The 26484-nt window shown below is 43.5% G+C and overlaps 1 protein-coding gene across 1 annotated transcript in view; it reads right to left on the bottom strand.

Moving 5' to 3' along the window:
- Positions 1 to 26484, bottom strand: part of adgrv1 (adhesion G protein-coupled receptor V1) — a 486575-nt gene that overhangs the window by 24266 nt on the left and 435825 nt on the right. The window contains exon 86 of the mRNA XM_033017268.1: positions 16660 to 16817. Within this exon, the coding sequence (XP_032873159.1) occupies positions 16660 to 16817 (158 nt within the window). The remainder of the gene's footprint in view (positions 1 to 16659; positions 16818 to 26484) is intronic.

Genomic DNA, 26484 nt, shown 5'->3' with positions numbered 1-26484 from the left:
TAATAATAATAATAATAATAATAATAATAATAATAAAGACTTTATTGATCCCCTCAGGGAAATTCAGATTGAGGGGGGATCTTATAGAAACTTACAAAATTCTTAAGGGGTTGGACAGGCTAGATGCAGGAAGATTGTTCCCGATGTTGGGGAAGTCCAGAACAAGGGGTCACAGTTTAAGGATAAGGGGGAAATCCTTTAGGACCGAGATAAGAAAAACATTTTTCACACAGAGAGTGGTGAATCTCTGGAATTCTCTGCCGCAGGACGTAGTTGAGGCCAGTTCATTGGCTATATTTAAGAGGGAGTTAGATGTGGCCCTTGTGGCTAAAGGGATCAGGGGGTATGGAGAGAAGGCAGGTACAGGATACTGAGTTGGATGATCAGCCATGATCATATTGAATGGCGGTGCAGGCTCGAAGGGCCGAATGGCCTACTCCTGCACCTATTTTCTATGTTTCTATGCTATAAGCATAGGAAGTTGGAAACATAAAATATTTTTAAACATGGGGTGAACATTTAATGCTTACTCTGTTGAGCAATCAGGTACAGAAAGGAAAGGGTTACCTAGATGCCCCATAAATGGGAAAGGTGAACCAAGTATATTGTAGAAGGATATATTGACTCTATTAATTCACTTGGAGGGTATCCAGTTGCACCAACTTGGGGTACAATGACCTGTTTGTCTGCTGTAGCTTTAGAAACCTAGAAGGTCCAGTGCACCACAAGGCTAGACAAGGATCGAACAGCAGATGGGCCCAATTAACCAAATGATCGATGCTTCTAGGTAGGAAGCTTCAGCTGCTGATTTATAAACCTGGACATATATCGGCTAGTCGTCATTATGTGTGATTAGGGTTGGAGTTCATTGGATTGGTCTGATCAGGCCTCAACTTGGCTGGTGATTTGGAAAGGGGTGGTATGGTATGGTATGGTGATGGGCGTGGAGTGACACTTTGTGCTTGGGCATCAGGTGTGTGTCCGTGAGTGCATGCACAATTGTGCGGGTAGGGGGTTTCTTTTTTTAGTTTTAGAGATACAGCGTGGAAACAGGCCCACCGAGTCCGAACTGACCAGCGATCCCCGCACATTAACACTATCCTACACACACTAGGGTCTAATTACATTTATACCAAGTCAATTAACCTACAAACTTGTATGTCTTTGGAATGTGGGAGGAAACTGAAGATCTTTTGAACACTGGGTTTCAGCAACTAAGTTACAGAGAAAGGTTGAACAAGTTAGGTCTTTATTCTTTGGAGCCAGAAGGTTAAGGGGGGACTTGATAGAGGTCTTTAAAATGATGAGAGGGATAGACAGAGTTGATGTGGATAAGCTTTTCCCATTGAGAGTAGGGATGATTCAAACAAGAGGACATGATTTGAGAATTAAGGGACAGAAGTTTAGGGGTAACATGAGGGGGAACCTCTTTACTCAGAGAGTGGTAGCTGTGTGGAATGAGCTCCCAGTGGAAGTGGTGGAGGCAGGTTCGATTTTATCATTTAAAAATAAATTGGATAGGTATATGGACGGGAAAGGAATGGAGGGTTATGGTCTGAGTGTAGGTAGATGGGACTAGGGGAGAATACGTGTTCGGCACGGACGAGAAGGGCCGAGATGGCCTATTTCCGTGCTGTAATTGTTATATGGTTATATGGTTATTTTGGAGGACCCCATGGAGGTCACAGGGAGAGTATACAAATTCTGGACAGGCAGCAGCCATAGTCATATTCGAACCCGGGTCTCTGGCACTGTAAGGCAGCAACTCTATCGCTGCGCCACCGTGCCGCCCACTTAATTTGATTCATATGGTTGTACTAACTCACCTTTATGATACTGTTGCATTCCAATAGGCCAAGGTGATCTGCATGTCTTAATCACTAGGTTATCAGGTCAACTTTCTCTCACAAGATTGCTGAAAGGATTTCATCAGCTAAGTACAAATTTTATTTGGCCATCAGTGTTGGCAGCATGGGTCAATATATTAGTCTCAATTCCCTGTGTGAGATATTTTATGATCTGCATGCCTTCAGTTTATTATAATTACGTGAAGACATGAAATCAGTGTGTCATCAACAAGCAATTGTTTAACACACTTGTGCCTTCCCTTCCAGTGTTAAAATGTTTATTGTAAGCAGCCTAATGTCAACATTAAAATAGAAGATACGTGTCAAATGAAAACAGTTTCCAGTTTTCCTCTGCACTTTGAAATGTTCTCACAATGCCACAGGCCAGATCACCAAGACTTGCTAGCCAACTGCAATGCAAGGTCAACTTCCTCCTGGAATCTGTGCCTGTACAAACCATCAAAAAAGTACGAAATTAACAAGCAGCAGAAATGGGCCATTTAGATGCTCACATTGCATGCTGCATTCAAAAAGACCATGGCTGACCTTTTTACTTCAGCAGCACTTGCACTTATCTCATATCCCTTGCCTCTGTAAAGAGCACAGTGGCACAGCAGTTGAGTTGCTGCCTTACAGTGCCAGAGACTCGGGTTAAAGCTGACCTTGGCTGCTATCTGTACGGAGAAAGCAAGGACTACCTGACATTGGACAAGTCAATGTTCATACCGCTGGGGTGTAAACTACCCAAACAAAATATGAGGTGCTGCTCCTCCAATTAGCAGTGGAGGAGATTGGAGGAGCAGATTGGAGGAGCAGCACCTCATATTTCGCTTGGGTAGTTTACACCCCAGCAGTATGAACATTGACCCCCAATTTCAGGTAGTCCTTGCTTTCTCCCTCCTTCCCCATCCCTTCCCAGCTCTCCCGCAGCCCACTGTCTCCACCTCTTCCTTTCTTCTTCTTTCTGCCACCCCCACATCAGTCTGAAGAAGGGTCTCAACCCGAAACGTCACCTATTCCTTCGCTCCATAGATGCTGCCACACCCGCTGAGTTTCTCCAGCATTTTGTCTATCTGCAGTTGCTATGGTCATTCAGGTACACAGACAGGGATATTGATATGGTATTTATATATGTTACATTGATTTAGAGGGATAATGGCTATAAAACAGGCAAATGGGATTAGGCATCTTGGTTGGCATGAAGGAATTGGGCCAAAGGGCTTGTTTCTGTGTTGTAGACTGTACAATCCCATACTAGCTGGGCTATTAACTTTAAGCACCAGTGAAGGTTATTGAATTTTTTGTCTTTCCAAAGTAGGTGGATAAAGCAACGCAAAATTAATTTATTCTGAGCTGTCTGAGCGGTATTAGCATTTACGAGTATTTTTCTGATTATGTATGTTTATTTTCAGTACATCCTATAAACAACTAACCCAGTTTAACAGATGTGACCAAGATAGGTGGGCGGCGCGACTTTCGTCAGCAGCGGCCTCTGCAGTCCGTCTGCGTTTTTATTATTTTATGTCTATGTTTTTATGTAGTTTTTGTTATTTTTTGTTGGGGTATGTGTGTGGGGGGGGTGGGGGTGGTGTGGGGGGGGGGGGGGGTGGGGGTAACTTTTAAATCTCTCCCTGCACGGGAGACCCGACCTTTTCTTTGTCGGGTCTCCGTTGTAGTTGGGGCTGCAACGAGGAGCGGCCTCCAACAGAAAGACCGGGCGGTGTGGTGCCGACTACTCACCTCACCGTCGCGGAGCTGGCCGAGTCCAGAGCGGGTGGAGCGGTGGTGGACGCTGCTGCGACCCGACCCCCGGAGATTCGGTGGCTGCAACTGCGGGTCTGGCGGACCGCGGCACCGGGAGCCCGCGGGTCCCTGGAGGGAGACCGCTTTTCAGGGCTCCCGCAACGGCGACTTCTCCCGCCCGAGTTGCGGGGTTGAAGAGCTCCTGGAGCGGGGCCTTACACCATCGCCCCGCGCGGCTTGGAATGGCTGCGGGACTCTGCGAGCGCACGCCGGGGGCTCTAACATCAAGAACCTGGTGTGCGACCTTGCATCACCCGGCGTGGCTTTAATGGCCACGGGACAATTCGCCATCGCCCGCCGGGGGCTTTGACTTTGACTCTGACATCGGGGGGGGGAGAGTGCAGTGGAGAGATAAGTTTTTTTGGCCTTCCATCACAGCAATGTGATGGATGTTTATGTAAATTATGTTGTGTCTTGGGTCTATTTGTTTGTAATGTATGGCTGCAGAAACGGCATTTCGTTTGGACCTCAAGGGGTCCAAATGACAATAAATTGAATTGTATTGTATTGTATATGGAAAGAGCCAGACAGTACGGCAAAGAAGACACACAGGAAGACAATCAGCTGCTGACAGGATGTTGTTGGTAAGGGGCCTGTCCCACTTGGGCGACCTAAGCCGCGAGTCCAGAAGAGTGCCTGCGACCTTCAAGCTCGAGGGCACTCGCTTGGAAAGCCTCAGGCAGGATCGGCCGGCCGCGTTGAAACCGCGAGCTGGATCGACTGAACCGCGAGATGCATCTACCGACCGCACACACACACACACACACACACATTGCGAAGGTGGGGGCCAGGGAAAGCGGAGGAGCGCTGTCTGCACGATGAAGAGGAAGGTAAACGGCTGCCACAGAGCACCGTAAGTCCTTTAGGGAGCGCGGGGGGGGAGAGAAGGGGAGTAAAGGGGCGGAGAAGGGGAGGAGAAGGGGAGAGAAGGGGAGGAGAAGGGGAGGAGAAGGGGAGAAGGAGTGGGGACACTTTTAAGAAGTTTAATAAAGTTTAGCGGGCATTTTACCTACCAGTAGGTCTTCCTAGGTCATGAAACTCCAATGAGCCAATCAAAATGCCCGATCAGCAAAGGAGATGGCCTACGGCTGCCCTCGACTGCCTGTAAGTAAATAGCGACCCCACTCCACTGCACTACGAGTGAAAAAGACCCATGCCGACCAAATTTTACTTGCAGAAAATTTTTCAATATGCTGAAATTTTTTCCACGATCTAGCTGAGGCCGCGACTAGGTGGGAACCTCCCTCGAGCATGAAGGAGAGTTCCAGCCACCTCATTATACCTCGTGTTGACCATTCTGCCAGTTTGAGTCCAGGGCAAACTCATCTAAACTCGCAGCTTAGGTCGCCCAAGTGGAACAGCCCCTTAACTCTCTTTCAATTACAGTGCTCATAGTTAAACCTATACCACTGATAATTTCTGAAATCACCTACTCTGTTGACTGTTGCACAAATTTATGAAAAATAACTTTTGAATGTATTGCTAAAGATTTAAATTGTCCACACAAAACTATCGCTGGAGCTGTGATTTTTGAAACTTCATAAGGGTTCCACTTCAAGACCTCGTCAATTCTTCTCTCATAGTTAGGACAAAAGTAATCTAACATGATCCAATGCTTTCAGTTCGTTTGCCTCTGACACTTTTAATCAGAAAATAATTAATGTTAATATATTTTTGCAATTGGGAAATAAGTTAATGCAGATGTCACTATCACGAAATAAAAGAAAATTGTAGCATTGCAAATAAATGAAAAGAGAAATTGATTCTGGAATTGTCAAAGTTTATTGTTGAGAAGTAAGCGATCTGGCCCATCTTTGCTTTTCATGGAGGACTTCACTTGCTCCCTTGCTGTGCCCTAGGAATTACATCTGGTTAAATATTTATCCATTTTCTTTAAGAGATGCAATGATACTGGTCTCAGCTATTTTCTGTGGCAAACAATTCTGTATTTTAACAAATTTCCGCCTAAAGAAATTTCCCCTAGTTTTTATCTTCAATCCATTTGAAACTGGTATAATTCTTGCTCACCCCCAACAAAGGAAACCTTTATTTTGCATCAATCCCTTTATAATTAAAGCAAAATCTCTTTTAAATCTGTTTGTATCCTTTCGTGTTCTTGTGGAAATTGTTCTTGGTTCTTGGTTCCTTGGTCCTCCAAAATATTCCGAATGGAATTTAAACTGGAGGTGGTGAAGCCAGAAAGGGTTATTGGGAAGAAAGAGCTACTTTAAATGTAGTTGCATCTGGTTGGGTAACTATAGTTGGGTGGAGATTATTCCATGCTTTAATTGTGCGGGGAAAGAACGAATTGCTGTACACATCTGTCTTTGCAGCTGGGATCACAAATTGGATCGAATGCCCTCGTCTGTTCCTAATTCTTGTTTCTGAAGTGTCTCCAAGTACTGCTCTCCCATAGACCTGAAAATCCTTCAAAAATAGTTTGCATAAACTGTACGCTCAAAACAGCCCACAATGTGTCAGCTGCATCTTATCTGTGGTTAGCACTTCCTGTCTGATAAGAATTACGTTGGAAACAGAAACACTGAATACAAATGAGAGAAAGGTTTCCACAGTGAATTAGATTTCTGTTTTGGATGAAGCGAGGGATTTATTACATTATTATAGTAACTGTTTCTGCCTGCTCAGCTCTAGTACATGTTCCTCTAGACCATTGGTCCAATGGACTGTCCTTCCTTATGTGGCCCTTCCGAGGCCTGTGTTCTTGCACTGCAGGAATAGCACAACACCTTGTGTTACCTCCTCAACCACTTCAGTGGTCTCTCTGAGATGGCACCTGATCCTTTGATACAGATTGTCCTTATCCATTGTAATGTATGATCTGGATACCAATGTATGCCAGATGACCGTTGCCTTTTGCAATGTATCCTGTAGGGATTACTCCTCAATTTGTGTCCAAGTGGCAGGATTTTGGCACTCCTCACATAGCACTTATCTGCTTTTTGTTGACTATTTTCAGATGTCCTATTATTAGGATATTAAAGGAATCAAGGAACATGGAATTAGTGCAGGGCACTCACAGCTTCATCGAGTTATACTGCACAGAAACAAGCCATTTGGTCCAACTCATCCATGCCAACCAAGGTGTCCCATCCAAGCTATTTCTATTTGTGCATGTCATAAGGTCATAAGGAATAGGAGCAGAATTAGACACATCGAGTCTACTCTGTTATTCAATCATGGTTGATCCATCACTCCCTCCTCACCCCATTCTCCTGCCTTCTCCCCATAACACCTGACACATGTACTAATCAAGAATCTATCTATCTCAGCCTTAGAAACATCCATTGCTTGGCCTCCACAACCTTCTGCGGCAAAAAAAATCCACAGATTCACCACCCTCTGTCTTAAGATATTCTTCCTCATCTTCTTCTTAAAGGACAATAGACAATAGGTGCAGGAGTAGACCATTCGGCCCTTCAAGCCAGTATCGCCATTCATTGTGATCATGGCTGATCATCCACAATCAATACCCCGTTCCTGCCTTCTCCCCATATCCCTTGACTCCGCTATCTTTCTGAGCTCTATCTAACTCTCTCTTAAAAGCATCCAGAAACATCCATTAATACTGAGACTATGACCTCTGGTCCTAGACTCTCCCACGAGTGGAAACATCATCTCCACATTCACTCTATCCAAGCCTTTCACCGTTCTCAGTTTCAGTGAGGTTCCCCCTCATCCTTCTAAACTCCAGCAAGTACTGGCCCAGTGCCGTCAAACGCTCATCATATGTTAACCCACTAATTCCTGGAATCCTTCTTGTAAACCTCCTCTGGATCCTCTCCAGAGCCAGCACATCCTTCCTCAGATGTGGGGCTCAAAATTGCTCACAATACTCCAAATGTGGCCTGGCCAGCACCTTATAGAACCTCAGCATTACATCCCTGTATATGTGTTCTAGTCCTCTTGAAATAATTGCTAGCATTGCGTTTGCCTGCCTTACTACCATTTCAACTTGCAAATTATCTTTTTGGGAATCCTGCACCAGCACATCCAAGTCCCTTTGCTGATTTCTGTCTACTCTCCCCATTTAGAAAATAGTCTACGCCTGATACATGTCCCTTCAAACATTTCTTGTCCATGTACCTGTCCAAATGTTTTCTAAATGTTGCTTTTGTACATGCTTCAACCTCTTCTTCTGGCAGCTTGTTCCATATACCCACCACCTTCTGTGTGGAAAAAAGCTACCCTTCAGGGTCACCTTTCCCCTCTCATCTTAAACCTAAGCCCTTTCATTCTTGATTCCCCTGGCCTAGGAAAAACTACTGTGCATTCATCCTATGTATTCCCTCATTGTTTTATACATTTCTATCTGATCACCCCTCACCCTCCAATGCTCGGAGAAATAAATTGCACGCTTGTCCAAAACCTATAGCTCAGGCCCTCTAGTCCGGGCAACATTCTCAAATATTTTCTCTACACTCTTCCCAGCTTATGGCATCTTTCCTGTAGTAAATCAACAAGTAGCTAATTCTCAATGTGAATATAACGCATCTTCTTGTCCATTAGAGCTCAGGTTATGCCAGCAGATCATTGCTCCAAGGTAATTTTCTGATGCATCTGCTTGCAGCATCAGCTCATATTTATCATTAAAGCAATGTAACAATGGTCCCGCTGTGACTGTCCTCTTGGGCCCTTTGGTCATGGGCATCCATCTAACCAACACCACCATTTCACACCCTTCTTGTTTAACCTTCTGAGTGAGTAGCTCATATGTTTTATCCAGATGGGGAAGGACTGCACAGATTGAAGACTTGTTGAAGGGTCTGAACCCCGAAACCTTGTCAGTCCATTTCCTTCCACAGATGCGGTCAGAATGTTGACTTCAGTCTGCTTTTTGCTCAAAGATTCAAAACAGTCGCTTCAGCCTCCATTTCACCAGGATGCTGCCTGGGATGGAGTATTTCACATGAGGCAAGAGTGGAGACACTAGTCTGTTTTCTCTGGAGCTGAGGAGGTTGGTGGACATGATTTGATTAAATTATGAGGGGTATAGATAGGGTAGGCTACAGGTGATTTGTCATGGTCATTTGTGCCACGTTGTGTGATTCCATGAAGCTCTGTGCTCTTCCTACATCTGTAGATCTTGGCATAGAGTAATAGAGTGACACAGTGTGGACACAGGCATTTCGGCCTAACTTGCTCACACCAGCCAACATGTCCCAGCTGCACAAGTCCCACCTGTCCGCATTTGGTCCAGTAAACACAAAATGCCGGAGTAACTCAGCGGGCTCCATTACTTCTCTGGAGAGAAGTAATGGGTGGCGTTTCGGTTCGTGATCAGTCAGAAGAAGGGTCTCGACCTGAAACGTCACCCATTCCTTCTCTCCAGAGATGCTGCCTGTCCCGCTGAGTTACTCTAGCTTTTTGAGTCTACCTTCGATTTAAACCAGCATCTGCAGTTCTTTCCTACACATCACACCCTCTAGTCCTGGCTACATTCTCGTAAATCTTCTCTGTACCCTTCCCAGCTTGGCAACACGAGGCATCTCCTTGCCTTGCCTTTGCTGGATCAAGCTTCAGATTAGTTCCTGACCCAGGAGAGAGATGTCCTTCATCTTGAATTTGTTATTCCTTGCATCTGCTCAATTTCTTGTCCACTGTTGACTCCTCTGCAAAGGTTAATATGCCATCCACTGTGCTTGTGACAGCAGTGAAACTTTAAAGGGGCACATGCAAGTTTTGCTATAATTGTCCTTGTGTTGTGCTTATGCAAAATGATATTCTTTCCTACCTGTACCTCAAAAATAAATATGATCTTTCCTTATCAAGGTCCACATGCCAGAACATAGTCTCTGCATCCAGCACACCAACAACACTTTTCTTCCCTCAGCTCTGTCAAAACATTTTTTATTTTTTTCATTGGCGAGAGGATTTTATTCAGAGCTGAGTTAGGATATCTTAAGTAAAGGCATATTCATAGCTTCCTGCCTGATTTTTCAATGTACACCAAGCTGGAGCATAGACATGCTTCCTGAGACTACTGTCCCTGACTTTATCAGTCACTCCCATTCAGCTTTAAAGTTCTCTTTAACCATATAATAACCATATAACAATTACAGCACGGAAACAGGCCATCTCGGCCCTACAAGTCCGTGCCGAACACTTATTTTCCCCTAGTCCCATCTACCTGCACTCATACCATAACCCTCCATTCCTTTCCCATCCATATACCTATCCAATTTATTTTTAAATGATAAAATCGAACCTGCCTCCACCACTTCCACTGGAAGCTCATTCCACACAGCTACCACAATGTTTCTCTTTGAAAGACATTGCACCAAATTAAAAAAAACGCAATACTCAGTTGTTCCTAAGATAGGATGGTTTATAACTAATCATTTCACTATGGGTACAATTTCAAAATTAAAAAAAATCCCAGACAGGAACATGGAATGAATAGGTTTCGAGGGGAATGGGCTAAGCCCAGGCAAGTGTGCCTAATTTGGTTGAGCAACTTGCTTGGCATAGACAACTTGGGCTAACGGGTCTGTTTCCATGTTGTTTAGCTCTATGAAGCTATGAAAATATTCTGCATCTGTGAGTTGTGTAGCTAAAGTCATTGATTGCCACGGTCTGTCAGGGTGTACCTTAGGCAAACCCTCCTGCTATGATGTGATGTTTCCAGGTTCAAGTCTGACATCATTTTAGTCTACAATGAAGAACATATAGCGGGCATTCAAGAAGTTACTTTTCCGAGTGCCTGCAGAGAGGCATGTAAATGAGTTAAGGGTGGCACCCTGGCACAGTGTTAGAGATGCTGCCTTACCAGCGCCAGAGACCTGGCTTTGATCCTGACTATGGATGCTGCCCGTACGGAGTTTGTATGTTCTCTCTGTGACCACGTGGGTTTTCTCTGGTTTCCTCTCATACTCCAAAGACGTACATGTTTGTAGGTTAAATGTCTTTGGCAAAATTGTAAATTGTCCCTAGTGTGTAGGGCAGTGTTAATGTTAGATCACTGGTTGGCGGGTATTAGTTGGGCCGAAGGGCATGCCTCTAGGCTGTATCTCTAAGGTCTCTAGCCAGTTCAGAACTCACAATGTAACAGAGAGAGAGAGAAAACAGTTGGCACGTTCCTAATTTTTAAAGGGGTTTGCATCCAATTTTCTATAAGCCTCACACATTATAATGCAGTGCCCCTAAAGCAATTCTATATTGGAAACAATATTTGACTATTTCATCATTCGAGCCTTTTTCACCATTAAGTGAAAAATAGATAAAGCCTATATGTGTTAGCCTTTTCCCTTTATTTATCAATCTCACAATTAGAATGAAAAATGAAGCAAGCTTCAATTGAGTTAATGGAAGGAAGTTTTAAATTTTCTATGGCCATTTTTGTACAGTTATGTTTACCACCTTAACCAGTAGAAGGAACTAAACCTTTAGACTGCATTCCCCTTCATCAGACAGGAATAGTTTCCAAATACACTCCCTCAGTTTCCATTTAATATCCTGAAAAAATATGATCAAATCAACACAGAACCTCTGTATTCCAGGTGATGCCACCTTGTAATTTAAGGTCAGGTCTCTTTTTCTAAATGTATGTCGTACTTACTCATTAAACATGAATATTGCAGAGCAAAGAGTGAATGATTATTTCCAACATGTTCTAGTTAGTCTTTAGGACTAACCCTATTCTTTTGGCCTTACTGAACCTGGTATTTAGAGCATTAATAGGAAATAAATAGTTTGACTGTATACATAGAAACATAGAAACATAGAAATTAGGTGCAGGAGTAGGCCATTCGGCCCTTCGAGCCTGCACCGCCATTCAATATGATCATGGCTGATCATCCAACTCAGTATCCCGTAACTGCCTTCTCTCCATACCCTCTGATCCCCTTAGCCACAAGGGCCACATCTAACTCCCTCTTAAATATAGCCAATGAACTGGCCTCGACTACCCTCTGTGGCAGGGAGTTCCAGAGATTCACCACTCTCTGTGTGAAAAAAGTTCTTCTCATCTCGGTTTTAAAGGATTTCCCCCTTATCCTTAAGCTGTGACCCCTTGTCCTGGACTTCCCCAACATCGGGAGCAATCTTCCTGCATCTAGCCTGTCCAACCCCTTAAGAATTTTGTAAGTTTCTATAAGATCCCCTCTCAATCTCCTAAATTCTAGAGAGTATAAACCAAGTCTATCCAGTCTTTCTTCATAAGACAGTCCTGACATCCCAGGAATCAGTCTGGTGAACCTTCTCTGCACTCCCTCTATGGCAATAATGTCCTTCCTCAGATTTGGAGACCAAAACTGTACGCAATACTCCAGGTGTGGTCTCACCAAGACCCTGTACAACTGCAGTAGAACCTCCCTGCTCCTATACTCAAATCCTGTTGCTATGAAAGCTAACATACCATTCGCTTTCTTCACTGCCTGCTGCACCTGCATGCCCACTTTCAATGACTGGTGTACCATGACACCCAGGTCTCGCTGCATCTCCCCTTTTCCTAGTCGGCCACCATTACATGATATAGTAAACAAAAATACTATAGCAATACTTATAGCAGAACAGGAAATTGATAGATGTTTCTCAGGTTTTCTGCTGCCTGGTATAATGATACAAAAACGACAGCATTTAGCAAATTATGTTGACATTGATTTTAGCTCTTGAAATTGATTAGGCAATTACTGTATTAACAGTCATATCATTTCATGGATCATTATGGGTTATTTATTTTTTTTGTGTATAAATTACATTACCTATTCTGATAATTAACTCTTATATTTAATTTAGTTTAGAGTCACAGAGTCTTATGCCCGTCCCACTTAGGAAACCTGAACGGAAACCTCTGGAGACTTTGCGCCCCACGCAAGGTTTCCGTGCGGTTCCCGGAGGTTGCAGGTGGTTGCCGGAGGTTGCAGGTAGTGGAAGCAGGTAGGGAGACTGACAAAAACCTCCGGAAATCACATGGAAACCTTGGGTGGGGCGCAAAGTCTCCAGAGGTTTCCATTCAGGTTTCCTAAGTGGGACAGGGGCATGACCACATGGAAACAGGGCCTTTGGCCCAACTTGCCCACACCCGTCAGCATGTCCAGTCTACACTAGTCCCACCTGCCTGCATTTGGCCCATATCCCTTCCACCCTGTCCTATCCATGTACCTGTCCAACTGCTTCTTAAATGTTGGGATAGACTCTACCTCAACTATCTCATCTGGCAGCTTGTTTCATATACCCCCCACCCTTTGTGTGAAAAAGATACCCCTCAGATTCTTCCTAAATCTTTCCCCTCCTCACCTTAAACCTCTGTCCTGCGGTTCTTGATTCTCTTACTCTAGGCAAGAGACTCTGTGTGTCTACCGAATCTATTCCTCTCATAATTATATACACCTCTATAAGATCACCTCTTTCTCTTGTGCTCCAAGGAATAGAGTCCTTGCTCAACCTCTCCCCAGAGCTCAGGCCCTCAAGTCCTGGCAACATCCTCGTAAATCTTCTCTGCACGCTTTCCAACTTGACAACGTCTTTCCTATAACATGGTGCCCAAAACTGAACACAATATTCTAAATGTTTTACAACTGCAACATGAGCTCCCAACCTCTATACTCAATGTTCTTACTGATGAAGGCTAACGTGCCAAAAGCCCTTTTGACCACCCTATCAACCTGTGATGCCACTTTCAATGAACTAGGTACCCGTATTCTTAGATCCCTCTGCTCTATAACATTCCCCAGTGTGTTAGTGCTCCCAAAATGCAAGACCTCATATTTCTCTGTATTAAATTCCATCAACCATTCCTAAGCCCACCTGCCCAACCAATCAAGATCGTGCTGCAATTTTTGACAACCATTTTCATTATCTACAATGCCACCCACTTTTGTGTCATCTCCAAACTTGCTGATCTTGCCACGTATGTTCTCATCCCAATCATTGATATCGATGACAAACAGCCATGGGCCCAGCACGGAACCCTGAAGCACACCACTAGTCACAGGCCTCCAGTCCAAGAAGCAACCTTCCACCATCACCCTCTGCTTCCTTCCATGAAGCCAATTTTCTATCCATTCAATTTTCTCTCCTTGAATCCATGGGATATAACCTTCCAGAGCAGCCTACCATGCGGAAACTTGTCAAGTGCCTTAGTTTAGAGATATGGCATGTAAACAGGTATTTTGGCCCATCTAGTCTGCGATCACCTCTACACTAATTCTATCCTACACACTAGGGACAATTTACAGAAGCTGATTAACTTAAAGCCTGCACGTCTTTGGATTTTGGGAGGATGCCAAGGCACCCACAAGGTCACATGGAGAACGTACAAACTGTGTACAAACAACACCCATAGTCAGGATCGAACCTGTGTCTCTGACGCTGTAAGGCAGCAACTCTACCACGGTGCCACTGTGTATATATCTTCTTACATGCTGAGTGTTGCAGAGTTAAATGACTGCATTCAATGTATTCCTCACATGGAATTTTAATTCTCTTCTTTTTGAAAGTCCCTTGGGATTGAGGATGATTTATGTGGGTTCTGAGGTTACTGATGAGGCCAGTGTGAGGACTGACAACTTTTCCCACAGATGAGGCAGGGTAAGCTTGACGTATGAGTAGTCTGTGGGACGTTCTGTTCTTGTCACCACTTACATGGAGCCTCTTTGTGCTCCTGCTGCATAGACTTAAGGTTTCCACTATAATCCCAAATTCTCTATTTGAACAGTTGAGAGCCAGAGATCGCCACGAGTCAGTGGGAATATTGTGTTTTCTCAAGGAAGCTTTGAACATACCCTTGCTTGTTGTTTTTCTGTTTGTCTCGTAATCTTTTCCCATAGCAGAATTCAGAATTGGGAGACAATGTTGGATCTGATGTTGGGCACACAGTTAATGTGGCCTTTGAAACAGAGCCAAATATGCAAAACTAGAGTCGCCATGCCAGGGATACGAGCTGGGGATGGACACCGAAATTGATTAACTCATTCTTATTCTCCTGATAAATTTGGAGGATTTTGCAAATACAGCATTGATGTTTTGTTTAAACCGTTGAGATCCCTGATGTCAAGTCAAGTCAACTTTATTCGTCACATACTTGAATTGACTTGACATCATGTAGGTAATCAAGTATTTAGGAAGGAACTGCAGATGTTGGTTTAAACCGAAGATAGATACAAAATGCTGGAGTAACTCAGCGGGACAGGCAACATCTCTGGAGAGAAGGAATGGGTGACGTTTCGGATCGAGACCGTTCTTCAGACTAGTTCTGAAGATGAGTCTTGATCCCAAACTTTACCCATTCCTTGTCTCCGAAGGTAATCCAAGTCTCAGAAACACAGGGGAGGGCAGTGTTCACTGCTGCCCATTAGTTTTGTGCCAAGGTCCAAGCTCCTTTTCATCAAACTTCCTGTTCCTACACTCAGAGATAAAGACCCAACCTGCCTCTGCTGTTCAATATTTCCTCGCAACCATAAAGGTTAATGGCCAGACCCTGGAAAATACGAACTACCTCTCCTTTAACATCCCTCAATGAAGGCAGATATCAATGATAAAACTTGCTACTGCCTTCAATGTACACGCGTATCTTTAGGTTAATATGCTGTGTAGCACATCACATTAGTAATTTACTGTGTGTAGTAGTGAATATATTATGGACTAATCCACTCATGTCATTAAAGTGAAGCCTCATCTGCACCCTAAATTGCACATCAAATAATTCCACAGTATTGGTATTGAATCGTCTGATATGAAACACATAACCTGGTATTTATTGCTTTGAAAACTGAGTATGGTTTGTTTCGGCTTGTATGGTTCGGCCTGTATGGTTCGGCCTGTATGGTTCGGCTTGTATGGTTCGGCCTGTATGGTTCGGCCTGTATGGTTCGGCCTGTATGGTTCGGCCTGTATGGTTCGGCCTGTATGGTTCGGCCTGTATGGTTCGGCCTGTATGGTTCGGCCTGTATGGTTCGGCCTGTATGGTTCGGCCTGTATGGTTCGGCCTGTATGGTTCGGCCTGTATGGTTCGGCTTGTATGGTTCGGCTTGTATGGTTCGGCTTGTATGGTTCGGCTTGTATGGTTCGGCTTGTATGGTTCGGCTTGTATGGTTCGGCCTGTATGGTTCGGCTTGTATGGTTTGGCTTGTACTCGCTACAATTTAGAAGATTGAGGGGGGATCTTATAGAAACTTACAAAATTCTTAAGGGGTTGGACAGGCTAGATGCAGGAAGATTGTTCCCGATGTTGGGGAAATCCAGAACAAGGGGTCACAGTTTAAGGATAAAGGTGATATCCTTTAGGACCGAGATGAGAAAAACATTTTTCACACAGAGTGGTGAATCTCTGGAACTCTCTACCACAGAAGGTAGTTGAGGCCAGTTCAATGGCTACATTTAAGAGGGAGTTAGATGTGGCCCTTGTGGCTAAAGGGATCAGGGGGTATGGAGAGAAGGCAGGTACAGGATACTGAGTTGGATGATCAGCCATGATCATATTGAATGGCGGTTCAGGCTCGAAAGGCCGAATGGCCTACTCCTGCACCTATTTTCTATGTTTCTATGTTTTATACAAGTTACTCTACTGACTACAAAGTATTCTGCCATGTCTGGGTCGCATCACAAGTGCTGAAAATAACAGGACAGTTAAAACACTATGATAAACTTGGTTGAACGACATGGATCAAAAGCCTTGCCTGAAAAAAGAATATTCAAATACTTTAAGGTCAAGAACATCATCTTATTGGATCCAGCTTTTGTAAAAGACCAATGGAAGGTGCTGATGCATAATTCATCCGAAACTGCTGTTTGATGAAACTCATAATTCCATCGCATTTGCTTGGATCCTCACAGTGAAGAATATCAAAGGCTGAGGCGGTTGCAATATGTAACCATATTTCCCCACTGTTTTGCAGTATTGTGCACAATACCCTCTGAAATGATCATAACAAAAGAACCCTTGGTTTTGTTTTAATCAGAGATATGCAGTTCAGCTTATTTTGAGTAATGCTTTATCAGTCAATGGCAAAAGGATAGAATATGAGTGAAAATATCAAAAGAAAATCCTTACCTTTTCCATTTGCCTTCCCCCTGAAAATATCATCATAGGACTTCCACTGGTGCACAATCTGATAGATGTAGATAAAAATCACAAGGACTCCCACAAGGCATAATAAAGGCACCAGAGCTGCTGCAGCAAGAGCTGCATACATATTTGGAATGAAGCACCTATGGAGCAAAAAAGTAAAACAAGTTAATTCTACATCTAAGCTATGGCATTTTATGTGTAATCAGATGAGGCATTGAGAGAACAGATAATAGGCCGGTAGGAGAGGAGAGGGAACTGGAGTCTGGCCTGCTGCGCCTTCAAGGTCGGCTGCAGGAGGTGGCCCCAGGGCACTAAGGTAGCGGGCAAGGAGAGGGACGTCACACCCAAAGTAGGCGATGGCTGGAGGCCCGGAGCAGCCTGGGGCTTGCCTGGATCAGGCACCGCATATAAGAACTGGAGTGTGGACTGGATTTTGAAAATAGCACCAAAACATGGCACCTCTTGCATGCGGGTTCAGTAGACTATTTCTGTACACCTGCTAATTGGGGATCGGGGGTATGGCAGTACTCTACTCCACTGTTTTTAAGAAAATAATGTCACTGTGCTAGCACCATACATGTAACAATGAAAGCACCACTGAACCATTGCACGATATTAATTTTAATGAGGTCAACGGTAGTCAAAGTATGGAAAATTGAACGCAAGGGAAAATATTCTTTATATCACTGTGAATGAAGTTTAGTGCCACACTACTAACAATGTTCTCACAGTGGTTACTCTATATTCTCTGTTGTATAATTGTAGCTTGACACATCCATTCTTCAAGTGCATAATATTACTTACTGCCCCTGATACATGACAATTGAAGAAACATGCATGGTCAATAAGGAAGACACAAGATGCTGGAGTCATGAGTAAAACACAAAGTGCCGGAGGAACTCAGCCAGCTTCTGTGGAGATGATGGACAGATGATGTTTTGGGTTGGGACCCTTCTTCAGACTTCTGAAGGATAATCACGACTTGAAAAGTCATCTGTCTGTCAACCACACAGATGCTGTCTGACCTGGAGAGTTCCTCACAAATTTCTACGGAAAATAAGACCCATTTACTGGCACTTTAGTCCCATGACAGAGTCACTGGCAACAAGACTGGCAGAATAATTAGGATAACGTTATGGAAGTCTTTGTTTCCTGATCCCCCTGCTCATAGAGTGATACAGCGTGGAAACAGGCCCTTCGGCCCAACTCGCCCACAATGGCCAACATGTCCCAGCTACCCTAATCCCACTTGCTGTGCTTGGTCCTTATCCCTCCATGTACCTGTCCCAACTGTTTCTGAAACAATGGGATAGCCCCAGCCTCAACTACCTCCTCTGGCAGCTTGTTCCATGCACCCACCACCATTTGTGTGAAAAAGTTACCCCTCGGATTCCTATTAAATCTTTTCCCCTGCACGTCGAACCTATGTCCTCTGGTCCCCGATTCCCCTACTCTGGGTAAAAGATTGTGTGCATCTACCCGATCTATTGTACTCATGATTTTGTATACCTCTATAAGATCTCCCCTCATCCTCCTATGCTCCATGCAATAGAGATCCAACCTACTTAACCTCTCCCTATAGTTCACACCCTCTAGTACTGGCAACATCCTCGTAAATCTTTTCTGAACCCTTTCAAGCTTGACAATATCTTTCCTATATCTTTCCCAGAACAGAACACAATATTTTAAGTGCGGTCTCATCAACTTCTTATACAACTGTAACATGACCTTCCAACTTCTATACTCAATATTCTGACAGATTAAGGCATTGCTCATTGGAAAGATCTGCATAAGTATCAGGACCTCCTCAAAGATGCCCATATTACAACTCTTAACATAGAAACATAGAAAATAGGTGCAGGAGTAGGCCATTCGGCCTTTCGAGCCTGCACCGCCATTCAATATGATCATGGCTGATCATCCAACTCAGTGTCCTGTACCTGCCTTCTCTCCATACCCCCTGATCCCTTGAGCCACAAGGGCCACATCTAACTCCCTCTTAAATATAGCCAATGAACTGGCCTCAACTACCTTCTGTGGCAGAGAATTCCAGAGATTCACCACTCTCTGTGTGAAAAATGTTTTCCTCATATCGGTCCTAAAAGATTTCCCCCTTATCCTTAAACTGTGACCCCTTGTTCTGAACTTCCCCAACATCGGGAACAATCTTCCTGCATCTAGCCTGTCCAACCCCTTAAGAATTTTGTAAGTTTCTATAAGATCCCCCCTCAATCTTCTAAATTCTAGCGAGTACAAGCCGAGTCTATCCAGTCTTTCTTCATATGAAAGTCCTGACATCCCAGGAATCAGTCTGGTGAACCTTCTCTGTACTCCCTCTATGGCAATATGTATTAAGTATTGCAGTTAACTTAAATAACAAAACTGAAGAACACTGCTCTTCAGATAGATGCCTTTTTTTATACATTCATATAGAAGTCTCATATAAATTGACCGATTCTTTAAAAGTATACTGCAGTGATGCTGTAGTATATAATAATATAATAAATTTAAAATGATCAGAAATGATCTTGTTGATCAGCAGAGAAAGCTCCAATGGCCAATGCTGTTTTTATGAACATTCAACTAGATTTCCAGCTTGTGAACCAAAACACATGCCAGCAATTTGAAAAAATATCAGAAAATGCTCAAAATTCTCAGCAGGTCAACATCACGTCCACTAGACATTCAATGGCATTATCACTACCAACTCTCCCAGCATCTAGCTGCAGGTTTATAACAAGATGTAGTGTGTTACCATTGATCAGAAATTCAATTAAACTAGACACATATTCCATTACAGGCACCCTGTGTATTTCCCATAGCCTTTCCACCACTTACAAGGCACATGTTGAGAGTTCAATCAAGGCCACTCACTTGCCTCGATAATATTCAAGAGCTTGGCAACACAGGGCAATACAATTGGCTTGATTTGACCACATTCACCTCACATCACTCATTTCCTTCAACACTGGTGCACCATGACTGAAGTATGTGCATTTCGAAAGATATACAGCAATTCACCAAAGCTTCCTCAACAGGACCTCCCAGAGTCATGACTTTTATGATCAAAAAGCAGAATACTTGTCGTGGCCGGGGATCTCATCCATTCATTTCACACCGTCAGGTTTACACCATCCTAACTTGGGAATATTTCATCATCCCATTACCAGTGGTCAATTAAAATCAATCTTTCACTCTCCACCTGCAGCAGTGTGGCCAAACAGTGAAGAAAGCGAATGGTATGTTAGCATTCATAGCAAAAGGATTTGAGTATAGGAGCAGGGAGGTTCTACTGCAGTTGTACAGGGTCTTGGTGAGACCACACCTGGAGGATTGCGTACAGTTTTGGTCTCCTAATCAGAAGAAATACGTTCTTGCCATAGAGGGAGTACAGAGAAAGTTCAACAGACTGATTCCTGGGATGTTAGGACTTTCATATGAAGAAAGACTGAATAGACTCGGCTTGTACTCGCTAGAATTTAGAAGATTGAGGGGGGATCTTATAGAAACTTACAAAATTCTTAAGGGGTTGGACAGGCTAGATGCAGGAAGATTGTTCCCGATGTTGGGGAAGTCCAGAACAAGGGGGTCACAGTTTAAGGATAAGGGGGAAGTCGTTTAGGACCGAGATGAGAAACATTTTTTTCACACAGACAGTGGTGAATCTGTGGAATTCTCTGCCACAGAAAGTAGTCGAGGCCAGTTCATTGGCTATATTTAAGAGGGAGTTAGATGTGGCCCTTGTGGCTAAAGGGATCAGGGGGTATGGAGAGAAGGCAGGTACAGGATACTGAGTTGGATGATCAGCCATGATCATATTGAATGGCGGTGCAGGCTCGAAGGGCTGAATGGCCTACTCCTGCACCTATTTTCTATGTTTCTATGTTTACTGGAAGGATTACAGTAGTTCAACAGTGGCAATTAGCCTAGACTTTGTCAAGAGCATTGAGAATGTGCATTAAAGGACAACTTTGCTTGTGATGGATATTATCCATGACGGCAAAAAGTACAGAACTGAAAACTGCTACTTATTCCGTCAGAAGTAAATTACAAAGGAATAATTTTCATGAAATTATACCTCATGCTTGACCATCTCTAAAGCAGCAACTGGATAAGAGACATTAATGCTCTGACAACATTTTTTCAAAATTGAAAATCTAAGTCATTCTCAATTCCCAATTGAACACGTTTGTCACAAAATGATTGCAAATGATAAATTGCATTTTGTTGAACAATCATTCAGCAATATTATTTCATTGCACTCTCTAATTAAAGTGATTGCTCCAGAATAATCGGTATTAAACAAACAATATGTTTTTCAGTAAAATTAAGAGCAAAAAACAACTTCAGATGTTGGAAGTGGTTTCTAAAAGCAGAAAAGGCTGGGACTACTCAGGAGGTCAGGCAACATCTGTGGTGAGAGAAACAGGCTTAATGTTTTACATAGAAACATAGAAAATAGGTGCAGGAGGAGGCCATTCGGCCCTTCGAGCCTGCACCGCCATTCATTGTGATCATGGCCCCTACCAATAACCCGTGCCTGCCTTCTCCCCATAATCCCTTGACTCCACTAGCCCCTAGAGCTCTATCTAATTCTCTCTTAAATCCATCCAGTGATTTGGCCTCCACTGCCCTCTATGGCAGGGAATTCCATAAATTCACAACTCTCTGGGTGAAAACTTTTTTTCTCACCTCAGTCTTAAATGACATCCCCTTTATTCCAAGTCTGTGGCCCCTGGTTCTGGACTCGCCCAACATTGGGAACATTTTTCCTGCATCTAGCTTGTCCAGTCCTTTTATAATTTTATATGTTTCTATAAGATTCCCCCTCATCCTTCTAAACTCCAGTGAATACAAGCCTAGTCTTTTCAATCTTTCCTCATATGACAGTCCCGCCATCCCAGAGATGGCGGGACTGTCAAAGACCTTCATTATTTTTCAGTCATTAATAACTTACAAACTACTCAATTTCAAATGCTTAAATAAATATCACTCAAAGAGTATGCCAAAGTTTGAGTTTCCTTCCATATTTCCATGTGAGATAGAATAGAGCAGCTTTGCCTGTTTAACCCAAGGTTTTGCGCCAACCTAACTCAGTTTAGATCATATTCGTGATAAGTTCCAGTTAAAATTGAACCATAAAGAAGTTATAATATTCAGAACTCAGTACACTTTTTGGAGCATCTTCATTTACAATTGTGGGCGGCACGGTGGCGCAGCAGTAGAGTTACTGCCTTATGCCCCTGTCCCACTTAGGAAACCTGAATGGAAACCTCTGGAGACTTTGCGCCCCACCCAAGGTTTCCATGCGGTTCCCGGAGGTTTTTGTCAGTCTCCCTACCTGCTTCCACTACCTGCAACCTCCGGCAACCACCTGCAACCTCCGGCAACCACTTGCAACCTCCGGCAACCACCTGCAACCTCCGGCAACCACCTGCAACCTCCGGCAACCACCTGCAACCTCCGGCAACCACCTGCAACCTCCGGCTACCACCTGCAACCTCCGGCAACCACCTGCAACCTCCGGGAACCGCACAGAAACCTTGGGTGGGGCGCAAAGTCACCAGAGGTTTCCGTTCAGGTTTCCTAAGTGGGACAGGGGCATTACAGTGCTTGCAGTATTGGAAACCAGGGTTCGATCCCGACTGTGGGTGCTAGTCTGTACGGAGTTTGTACATTCTCCCGTGACCTGCGTGGATTTTCTCCTGGTTTCCTTGCACATTCCAAAAACATGGAGGGTAATTGGCTTGGTATAAGTGTAAATTGTCCCTAGTGTGTGTAGGATAGTGTTAATGAGGGGGGATCGCTGGTCGGTGCAGACTCAGTGGCCAGAGGGCCTGTTTCCGCACTGTATCTCTAAACTAAACTAAACTAAAATCCCTAGTTTCCAATGTTCAGGATTATGAAAACTGCATCAGAAGTGTTAGCCCAAATCACCTCCACACTGCCTGGTGTGATCACTAGTCTTTGATCAGCCCACAAACCACTTGGTCTGAGCTCACTCATGTCACACATCTCAATCAGGGCAGACCATCATGTGTAAATAACGAGGCACGCCCGTGAGTGCAATGATTCCCGTTCTCCTTGTGTATTTCCACCTCTACGGCAACCCTTTCTGTTGCTCTATTCTTGACTGCCTTGTGCACTTTAAATTATGATGCACGTTCTGGTAATCGGCATGGCTCCATTTTGATTCAAGGTTCCGTATCGTTGCTTTGAATGCATTTTTGTACTTTGTACACCGCAGGAGACCTGTGTGGCGGCTGATACTGAGTGGTGTTTACTACCATACACATGTTTAGCGCATGAGAAGAAAGTGAAACAATTTATCGACAATAGTAGCTTTTCCAGTTCTGTCCTTGTATTTTCCAGTGCCTCAGAAGGTATGTTTTAGCCTCACATTTTCAGTAAACAGGGATGTTACTATTATTTGTCTAGAAATGCACTTCACAGGCAATAATCATTGTAAATGTGGGAGTTTTTATCAAGTGGCTTTCCTGTGTCAAGTCTACGTTAAAAGCATCAGGTTTGTACATCTCTACATTTCAAATCTTTTACAATGCACGGCCCTTTTATTATCAAGAAGGGGAAGCACAGGTAAGACAATCTCAGTGGGATTTGAAGGAATTGGTAAAAGCCCAGGGTAGACAAAGAAAGGGCAGCACCAAAACAGTATCAAGCGTCACTGGGATTCCTCCTGAGAGCAGTTGGAAGCAGGAAAGGCGTAAAAGAGAATTAGAAATGCACAAGGGAAAATCATTTATAGGTCTTCAAAGGAAGATAGAGGATAAGAATTAGAATACGTAGATTGTTTCACAGGAACAATGGCCTCAGTTAGCTGAATGGCTTCCATCTGCACCAAATAATTCTGGGATTCAGGTAACATTTTGTCCCAGTCAGGGGCACAATGTTTGAAGCAGTTTGATATTTAACCAGGAATAGCGAGTATATTTCCTGATTTATTTACTTCCTGCGGATTAAGCTTACTTCCTGTGGATTAAGCTATTCCACACTATTCCCACCCTATTCATTCAAGTTCGAAAAAATGTTCTACATTATAGAACTGTGCCCAGCCCATCAGCTTTAAGCCAACAATTCAGCTTTCAGCCAACAATAGGCGGCACAGTGGTGCAGTGGCAGAGTTGCTGCCTTACAGCCCTTGCAGCGCCGGAGACCCGGGTTCAATCCCAGCTACAGGAACTGTCTGTACGGAGTTTGCATGTTCTCCCCGTGACCGCATGGGTTTTCTCCGAAATCCTCGGTTTCCTCCCACACACCAAAGACCTACAGGTTTGTAGGTTAATTGGCTTGGTATAAATGTAACTTGTCCCTGGTGTGTGTAGGATAGTGTTAATGTGCGGGGATCGCTGGTCGGTGCGGACTTGGTGGGCCGAAGGGCCTGTTTCTATGCTGTATCTCTAAACTAAACTAAATCCCCGATGCTAAGTTTTCTTCAGATCTCTCCATCCACTATTGCTGCTCACCCCAATCCCAAAACACTGAAACGTAGAATAGTACAGCACAGAACCAGGTACACATGTTTGTGCCAAGATCAACTAGTCTCATCTATCCTGGTGTATATCTAAAAGCCTTTTAAACACCACCATCAGATGTGCCTCTACCAACTTGCACAGGTGCTCCAGGCATCCACCATTCTCTGTGTAAAAGAAAGTTGTCTTGCACATCTCTTTTACATTTTGCCACTCTCACCATAAAGCTATGCCCACTAGTCTTTGAGGTTTTCATCCTGGAGAAAGGGTTCTGTCTACCCTCCCCATGCTTCCCATTCCTTTTTATGCTTCTATCAATTCTCCCTTAACCTCCAGCCCTCCATAGAAAACAATCCAAGTCTGTCCTTATGCTCCTTGTATCCAATACCCCTCACTCCAGACAGTATTTTGGTACACCTCTTCTATGCCCTCTCCAAAGTTTTCCTGTACAGCTTTCCTGCAACCAGAACTCCACACAGTACTTCAAATGTGGCCAAACCAACGAGCTGCATCATGACTTCCTGATCATTGTCCTAAAAGAAGCAGAATTAGGCCATTTGGCCTATCAAGCCCACTCCCTTTCCTGTTGGAGATCTATAAGAAGCAGAGCATCAGCAGAGCCATCTCCATTATAATGGACCCCTATCATCCAACACACCACATCTTCTCCATTCTGCCATCTGGGAAGTGGTACAGGAGCATCAACTGCAAAACCAGCAGGATGCTCCACAGCTTCTTCCCACAGGCAATAAGACTGGTTAACGGACTGTGTCCCCTCCCCATATATCGTTCACCAACACATTCAACTTCGCCCATACTTTGACAGTTAGGCACTAGTCAAAGCAAAGCCACTGTCGGTCGGAATATCTGTTTTTATTTTATTGTAAATTTTAGGCCTACTTTCTGTTTTTAGATATGGTAATTTTAATTTTTTTAAAGCTCTATGTATTTATCCTGTTTTTATTAACTACACTGAATGGAAACTGATCGAGAAACGTTTTTTTCATCTCATCTGTGTATGCAAGTACTCAGTTAAAATGATATTAAATAAATACTGAATACTGAATATATATATTCAATCATAGCTGATCTATCTCTCCCTCCTAACCCCATTTTCCTGCTTTCTCCCTGTACAGCCATACTAATCCATAATCTATCTATCTCTGCCTTAAAAATATCCTTTGTCTTGGCCTCCACAGCCTTCTGTGGCAAATAAATCCACAGATTCACCACGACTGATGAAGGCAAACATACATACATCTGCTTTACCGTTCAAAGCAATTCATCTGAAATGCAAGGCAGCCATCAATTATATTCAATGACAAATAGCATTTGTATAATGTCACATCCCAAGGTACTTAGAGGCAAATAAATATGGCAACATTTGGTACTGAGCCATATATGGGCAAAATACAATAGATGTCAATATGTTTTTGCACGAAAATAAAGTTATATTTTAAGAAGTGTTTTTAAGAAAGGAGAGTAGTCAGTATGGTCTATTGGATGGTAGTCAGATGAACAATGAATTCCCACGTTCAGGGCTCAGACTGCAGAAAGTACAGTCAGCCATTGGAAAGCAATTAAAATCATGGGTGCACAAGAGTCCAAAACTGCTGTCTTCCAGAAAATTTTAAGATTTCGAAGGATTGGGAACATCAGAGATAAGGAAGTTGACACTGTGTGAGGACTTGAAAACAAGCGTGAACATTTAACATGGAAGGTTTGCTTTACCAGAAACCAATGTGGGACTGCAAGCACCAGTGATGGATGAAAAGTGCCTGGTGTGTCTTATGTCGTAGATATCAGTTCTTACTAATAGCAGAATGAGAAATAAGGAGCGTATAAGTACCAATTGACATAAATACAAATATACCTCTCAGAATTGTATTGACTTTATTTCAAGGATCAATGCTTTGACCAAAATTAGATTGTGAGACTATTTTGAGAAACACCTGCATTCAGTCTGCAGAAGCAACCTTTATTTACCAATTACCTGCCACTTTAGTTCTTAATCCCACTCCGCCCTCCCTGGGTATGGACTTAAGATGTTAACAAGGCAAGTCATCTAAATCTTACTATCTTACTATCATGTTATTATCTAAATAGCGTCAAGTTGGGAAAAGGGGAAGTATAACGGATCTTGGGATCCTTGTACATCAGTCTATGAAAGTAAGCATGCAGGTACAGCAGGCAGTGAAGAAGGCAAATGGCATGTTGGCCTTCATAACAAGAGGAATCAAATATTGGAGCAAAGAGGTCCTTCTGCAGTTGTACAGAGCCCTAGTGAGACCACACCTGGAGTATTGTGTGCAGTTTT

Source organism: Amblyraja radiata, chromosome 3 (genome assembly GCF_010909765.2).
Source record: "Amblyraja radiata isolate CabotCenter1 chromosome 3, sAmbRad1.1.pri, whole genome shotgun sequence".
In the NCBI taxonomy this organism is placed as follows: domain Eukaryota; kingdom Metazoa; phylum Chordata; class Chondrichthyes; order Rajiformes; family Rajidae; genus Amblyraja; species Amblyraja radiata.
The sequence above is the reverse complement of the archived record's forward strand: the minus strand, read 5'-3'. Positions and strand labels throughout refer to the sequence as shown.